The sequence below is a fragment of the Onthophagus taurus genome, chromosome 8, assembly GCF_036711975.1.
Source record: "Onthophagus taurus isolate NC chromosome 8, IU_Otau_3.0, whole genome shotgun sequence".
NCBI lineage: Eukaryota > Metazoa > Arthropoda > Insecta > Coleoptera > Scarabaeidae > Onthophagus > Onthophagus taurus.
The window spans coordinates 9,956,669-9,964,757 of NC_091973.1; the positions used below are offsets into that span (position 1 = coordinate 9,956,669).

At 35.5% G+C, this 8,089-nt stretch overlaps 1 protein-coding gene across 1 annotated transcript; it reads right to left on the reverse strand.

The window, feature by feature from the left end:
* Window positions 1-3,762: 3,762 nt before the first annotated feature.
* Window positions 3,763-4,584, reverse strand: LOC139431049 (52 kDa repressor of the inhibitor of the protein kinase-like). Its single transcript, XM_071198619.1, has one exon. The coding sequence runs from the start codon at window positions 4,582-4,584 to the stop codon at window positions 3,763-3,765; it is 822 nt and encodes a 273-aa protein (XP_071054720.1).
* Between the last annotated feature and the right edge of the window lie 3,505 nt (window positions 4,585-8,089).

Here is an 8,089-nt window from a genome sequence, read left to right on the forward strand (position 1 = left end):
CAAAAGTCGACTGAATGAAGAAGGTAGCCCTTTTTAGAACGTAACTCGGATCGCATCTCTTTAACCATCTCGTAGACGGATTCGCAGGACAGGACGGAGTCGCCGAAGTAGACCCACATGATTTGCGAGAAACAGCGCCTCGTTCTCTTGATCTGCAATCATGACATGTCCACGCATCTACAACGATGCAGGAAAGAAGTATCTACGACCGATACAAGTGAGCAACAAGTAAATGCGACTATTCGAGGTGTACGGTCCAGGTTTTAATTAAAGAAACAACTTTTTGAAAAGCTAATATTTCGGTTATTTATTGTAACCTTCCTCAGAGCATTTTTTATTGCTACAAGAGATTAACAAAGAGTTATAAATTGTAATTTAATAATCACTTACTTGTTTTTTGAAACTAACAATTGTAGAACAACCGAGAAACATCATCATAATTAACGGATCATAAAGGATCAAGCGAACTATTAACACAACTGGATGAATCAACGTGCGTACAAGATGTCTGACAGGTAAAACCTCTTTTATATAAAAATAACAAGTGCTGTTTAAGAATTGAAAAAAAAAACTCTTTTAAGCATTGATACCAACCAAAAATTTGCGATCAGGAATGTACTGCGCAAGCGTCAAATCGTTTGCGGTGAAGCCGCCTAAATTTAAACTTGAGAATACAAAATTATAAAAAATTTATAAAAATTGAATCGATTAATAAAAATTAAGACAAGAACAGATTGACAAACAGTTTAAAATCTTAAAGTTGTGTTGTTTAATTTTAAATTGATTTAGAATTGATTTCATTAAGAAATATGTTGATGACTTAATTTTGGGTGTACACAGGGATGATATCGACATAGTTTTAGAATCGTGTTCTCGTCAAATATCGTATTTTTGTTGGTTTTTCGCGATGTTTAACCCATTAATGCCCAGAATTATAAAAATATTTGTACTCCTTTAATGCCCAAAGGGTCGTTTACGACCCAACCTGTTAAATACCCAGAATTATAAAATCGTTTTTATTCAGTTAATACATACATTTATTTGTGTTTATTTTTTTACACATGTAAAACAATATAATAAAGTAAGATTTTAGAATTCTGATGTAAAATTAAAACTGGGTCTGTAACGACCCATAGGGCCTCATAAAGATCGCAGCTATAAGTGGTAATAAAAAACACACTACATATTTAGAACGAAATTTATTCGCAATGGTACACTGAAAAACATTTATCTGTAGTACCATTGCATGTACTTTACAGGTTTGGCATGCTTTTGTTGTTTTATTCTTGCACACTTGGCAGCCTAGGTTGACTCGTTACGATTATATGTCTGCCATTGACTACAGATAACGGAAATCTTACTGATGCTCTTTTTCGCCTCGGTTTCTCACTTTTACTGCCATATGTGTTTAACAAATGGTTTGCAATTTCTCGTCGAAATTGAAGATTATCTTTTTTACAGTTATATTCTCGAGCTAGAATGTAGGCATTTGTTGCACAAACGTCAAGTAACCAGTATACTATTGGTGTGTACCATTTTTTTCCGCGGAAACCTATTCTATAGTTGGAAACATGATTGTCTAATTGGTCTACACCACCCATATAATTATTATAATATGATATCAGATTAGGTTGATCTATAGATATTTTCTTTTTATTCTTTACAGATTATCTATAACATTTTTGGAGGGGATTTATTCCATATTTGTTTGACAGCATTGTAACAACATTGTTATCTTTCCAACGTACACATACTATATTATTTTTCTTATCAACTGCACTATCCATAGAACCACGGTCTAGTTTCTTCATTTCATTTTTGCCTTTTATAAAACACTTTTCCGTACGATTATCACGGACAGTTCCAGTTCCTCCAAACCCTCTGCTCGTGAGACTTCTAATAAGCTTCGGGGAAGTAAAAAAACTATCAAAGTACAAGGAAAATTTCTTGTTGTAATAATTTTCTAAAATTTCTGCAAAGTTTAGAACTACAGATTCCCCCAGGCCCATTACTTGCGTTTGTTCGCTTCTTTTTCTCCCCTGGTAAATTTCAAATTGGACACAATATCCTAATTTAAGAGCAGCTACCCAAGCCTTGTAACCAAATCGAACAGGTTTACCTTTTACAAATTGTTTACATCCATGTCTACCATAGTATGGTATCATAGATTCGTCGATGGAAATGTTATTCTCAATCGGTGAGTATCTGAGGAACTGTCGATTCAAACAATCTATAAGGGGGCGAATTTTACCCAGTGTATCATCTTTAGAAATGGTTTCGTTGTTACTCATATGTAAATAACTACAAATTTCTTCAAATCTGCTCCTCCTCATCGCATTAGCGACTAAAACATTGTGTACATCCTCGCTTTGTTCCCAGTACATCCGTCTGCGTGGAAGTGGTACGTAACCACTCAACAGTAGAATACCTATAAAAGTATACAGTTCTTCTTCTGTTAAATTGAAGTATTCTTTCTGGTTGTGTCGCATAGGTAGTGGTGTGTTCTACTATCATGTTTATAATTTCAGGCGTTATCATTAATGAAAACAATTCGAATGGATGACTACTAGGTCCCAGGGAAAGGGGAGGCAGAAATCGGAATGTTCCTTCTTGGCAGGAGGTGTTAAGGTCCCCTTTTTCCCATTTGCATTTTACGTACTCTTCCTTGCGCCTCTTTTGGAATGTTGAAAGCGGTATACAGTCTTCTTCATCCCACTCTGATTCCACTTTATCAGCGTATTGTAGTTCGGCTTCAGCTTCTAGTTGGTGACGATTCAAATTATCTGGATCGTTACTCTCTTCATCACCCGAATCGCAATCTGTATTATCGAAATCATCTGGAGGGGTAATGATCACTCCATCTGGTATAACATCATCTTCGTTCAAATTCTCGATAATTTCTAATAATTCTGCTGTTGTTAGTTGTTAGAGGCCCTTTCCTAAAGCAACATAAAAGTTATAAAATCCAAAAACTAATAAAATATGTACGTGTACAGCTCGATGGGTCACAAAGCATAAAAGCTTCGATGGCAGTATTAGGAAGGTTTCCATCAAAAGAAACCCATTTGGTTTTCCAAAGTTCTAACTCGGCGTCAAGAGTGATTGATGTAAATTTTTCATTTTCATTATTGACGTTAACCAAATAATTTGTGACGTTCTTTATAATATTCGTAAAATCTCCGCTTTGATTTTTCATTACTTGTGATGGTACGAAATAATTGATGTCCAGAGCCGCAAAAAGCTTTGAACCAAACCGAAAATCAATGTCTTGTAAAACATTATCTAGAAGTGGAATAAAAATGGAAGTTCTGAAATAATCAACTGGAACACTGGTATTTACATTATCGCGATATCCCTGTCTTGCATTAGTTCGAGGCATCAATATTGGAATATTCAATTTTTTATGCAGATCTTCTGCTTCCTGATAAATAGCTTTAAAACAAATTTCCGCATCTTGTCTTTTTTTAAGCAAAATTGATTTAATATTATCAATAAGTGTTTTAGCCATATTAACGTCGATTGCTTTATTTTGTAATATTTTGCTTAGATTTAAGGTAAGGTTTAAAAAATAAGATAAACAAAACAGTGAAACAATAAATGTTGATTTTGACATGGAATTTATTAACAATTGAGCTTTTGTTGATGACTCATTATCTTTCCACTATGCGATTAGTTCCAGAGCATCTATAATATTTTCGAAACAAACTTTAAATCTTAAAACTGAATCATGACGCTCTACCCATCTTGCTTCGCACAAACTTATCAATTGTTCGGAATTGATGAACTTAATAACTTTGTTCCTTTAGCCGAAGAATTAAAAAATGCAATGGTTTCTTTAATGGTACCCATTGTATTTCTTATGGCTTGAACATTAGTTGCTTTGGATATTGAAAGATTAAGAGAATGATTGTAGCACGGACTTGCAATTGCATTGATTAATGTTTCCCGAATTTCTGAAACAGCCCCTTTGGTATCAGATAACATTACACTGCATGTATCAGTACCTATTCCAACACAATTATGTACTGGCAAACATATTCTGTTTACAAACGCAATAACTGTCTGTCCTAATATTTTTCCAGTGAGTAAGGGTTCATGTGTAAAGTCATAATTTTCCTGATGGCAATCGAGAAAACCAAGAAAATCTCCGCAAATTTTACAATTTTCGTCCACATATCGAACAATTAAGGACATTTGTGATTTGTGACTTATATCGGTGGTTTCATCAAATATGATACTATAATATTTACTTTTTTTAATTTTTTCAATTGTAGAATTTAAAATTTCATCTCCACAACAGTTTATAAGTTGATTTTGTATTGTAGGGCTTATATATTTATTACGAACTGAAGCTGTTTCAAAATGATTCTTCAAAATTAAATCATCTCCACACGTTTCAATCCGATGTCGTATAAATTCACGTAAATTTCCTTCATTAACGTCGGACGTTTCTACAACATCAGAGTAAACTCTATGACCACGAAGAGAAATATTTTGTTTCCCCAAAAAATGTACCGTGCTAATTATAGATTTTATTTTATCTCTATTAATTTTAATTTGCTCCAAACGTTTAACGTCCAGCATGTTTTGTATTTGCTTTTGAGGGTTTTCAAATGTTTTTATAAAATTAGTTTCAAATAAAACAGCTTGGACGTGATAATTAGATGAATTATGTACCACCAAAGCACAGTCTTTACCCAATAGTTTTGAATATTTTTGAACAGGACTAACAACAAATTTATTTAGTTAATTTGTGAATGCCTCCGTAGTTTGCAAATAGTACACAATATTTACAAAACAAACCATTCAAATGTTTTGAAAATGTGAGCCAGTGGAAAGAGTTAAAATGTTTGACCGATAAAAAGCATTTTACGTCTTTCTGATTTTTACAATGAACAGAATAGGGAAATTGATAGTGGGTGTTAGGTACAAAAGCATTTTTTAAGATATTGTATTTTTCCATATCTGTTATTTGTTGTTTTTTAATGTAATAGCCGATATCTACGTCACCACTATATTGTGCCTGTCCGCTTGATTGCGATGTTCCTGATGTCGAAATTGGATCTAGAGGATGATTTGTAGTAGGATTTTCTTCATTTATGTCGTCCAACTTATTTTCGATATTCGGCAGGACAGAAATCGTATCAGGTGTAGATTGTAGTTTATTTACCAAGTCATCTTGAGTGTCGTCAGTTTCGGTTTTTTTTTTTTTTGGTATTAGAAACGTGTCTATTGTCTTCTGGAGGGTGCGTTTACTCATCTTGTATTTTAATATAATTAAATGATAAGGATTAACGATAATAATACGGGACAACATTAAATTTGCTGGCTACAATCGACTCGTCGACTAAAAACTAAATAATAAAAATTGCATTCGGAATTTATAGACGATCAAATCGCCAGACGGACGCCTTTGAATTTTCTTGTTCCGTCGAACATAAAAGAGTCGTACTCGTCCAACTACCGAAGTAGGCGACAAAAAGTCGATCTGCTTCTAAACAAGTCGATTCTTGTCAACGCTTCCTACGTACACAATATACCTACAGGTCTGCTTGACGACGAGACAGGTCGCATCTCGGGGTACGATAAGTAGGTTCGGGTATAAGAGGCGTTGTTCTTGTTCATTATACTAATTAAATTAGATTTAGTTTAAATAAAAGTAGTAGTAAATTAAAAAAAATATTTATGAAAATACACATTTTCTTTTCATTATTCTGGGGGGGGGGTAATTACGCCCCTTTACCCCCCCCCCATATCTACGCCCTTGGAAACGGCTCGAGTCTGTTACCGCTGTGAATGTAAAGCTTAGATCTGCGGTTGATGACCTGACCTCACGGGTGGAGCATCTGGAGCAATACTCTAGATTAAACAATTTAATCCTGTCTGGGATCCCTGAGAAAAGAGATGAAGATCTTTGTTCTTCATTATCAAGGATTGGAGAAGTAATAAACTGTCCAGTAACCAAACAAGACGTTGATACAATACACCGTCTTCCGTAACGTTCGAATGCTGGAAATGACACTGGTATTCCTAAACACAAGAACATTGTGGTTAAATTCCTATCCCGCGGTTTGCGTGATCATTTTCTCACGGCTTCGAAGCGGTACCGCAAAAACAATAATAATGGCTCCCCTGGTTTAAACATTCCCAACATTACTGAAAGGTTATTCGTCAACGAACATCTAACTGTACACAATACCGCGCTGTTGAAGTCTACTAAATCGGCTTGTCGTAATAAAGGTTATAAATACGTGTGGTTGAAAAATTGCGTCATTCATGTATGTCGGGATGATAAAGCAAGAGCCATGGTTATCAAGTCTGAAGCTGATTTAATAAAACTTTAAGTTTCGATCGCTGACATGATCCGGCCGTTCTAATTTGATTCTCTCCAGAGTCATGGCTCTGTCAATGTTGTATCAGAGCGTGCGTGGTTTGCGCAGTAAAACTGAAACTGCTTACGTGAATTCGTTAAATTGTAATTATGAGGTTATTTGTTTGACTGAGACGAATCTTAATGACTCAATTTATGATGGGGAGCTGCTTTGCAGTGATTATATTATTTTTAGACGTGACAGAAAGTCTTCGATCTCTCATAAGGAGGAAGGTGGTGGTGTTCTTGTGGCTATACGAAGAAGCGTTTCAGCTACACCTCTACCAGAATTAACTACCGGTGCTGAAGATTTGTGGCTCTCCGTCCATGTTGGTGATAAAAGAGTGCTCTTGTGTTGTGCCTACCTTCCCCCCAGTGATATGGTTCCTGTTACTATGTTCCTTCAACAATTACAACGTGTTTGTGAGCTTTATCCTGAAGATACTCTTCTTATAGTGGGGGATTTTAACTTACCTAATATTTTATGGCAACAATCGTCTTCCGGGCATCTGGTTCCTATCGGTGGTAATGATGCTCGTTCAAGGGAATTTCTGTTAGCGTTTTCTTATTGTAACCTTGTACAATATAATAACATTGTTAACTGCAATAGTAGAACGCTCGATTTAATTTTGTGTAATATGGATACGATATGTTCTGTGCGTTTATGCGATGATCCGCTTGTTGGCATCGATGTCCATCACCCTGCCTTAGTTAGTCCTTGTACCAAATATGTATTTAGTCGAGCTGACTTCAATAGTATTAAGAGTGCGTTGCTGAGTGTGGACTGGGATGTAATACTTAATAATCGTGATGTTAATCAATGTGTTACCGAATTTTATGACCATGTTAATCGTATTATTTTTGATAATGTACCACGTGTTGTTGCCAGTAAATACCGTTATCCCAGTTGGTATTCATCCTCTACAATCAAAACCATTAATCTAAGACGTTGATTTCGAGTGATTATAATATCTATTTAACTAATATACAATCTGACTTAATTAATCATCCGGCTCATCTTTGGTCATATGCAGCTAATAGAAAACGTGGCAGTGGCGGTGTACCGGCTCGTATGGTATATAATGGTGAGTCCGCAACTGAGGGTCACCAGATTGTGGAGTTATTCTCTAAATATTTTAGTTCGGTTTTTATTCATAGTAAAAATCTGCAACAAGCACGTCAAACTATATTAAATAACTTTTGCCCCTGGTTCTCGGTTGATGATGTTTTGGATGGTCTTACTTCCGTTGATGGTAACTTGGGACCAGGTCCCGATGGATTACCGGGTATTTTCATTAAAACATGTGCGCCGGAGTTTGCTAAATCACTTTTCATTATTTTCTACCGTTCTCTCTCACAATCAATTTTCCCCTCTGAATGGAAGAAAGCGTTTGTTCTGCCAATATTTAAGTCGGGTAGTAGAAATATCGTTTCGAACCTTCTCTGATTCAGCAACAACATGGCTTTCTCCGTGGTCGTCCGGTTGATACTAATCTGGTGTCTTACATCAACTTCATTCAATCATGCATGAACGAAAACTGTCAGGCAGATTCCATTTATACGGATTTCTGTAAAGCGTTTGACAAATTGAATCATGCAGCACACCTATCTAAATTAGAAAGGTTTAATATGTCAAATTGGCTGCTATCGTGGTTGGCTTCTTATATTTCCGATAGATGTCAAGCTGTAAAAATAAATAACTATATTTCTAACATCGCC

Coding starts and splice junctions, on each gene's coding strand:
- LOC139431049 (XM_071198619.1), bottom strand. CDS start 4,584: ATGCTGGACGTTAAACGTTTGGAGCAAATTAAAATTAATAGAGATAAA.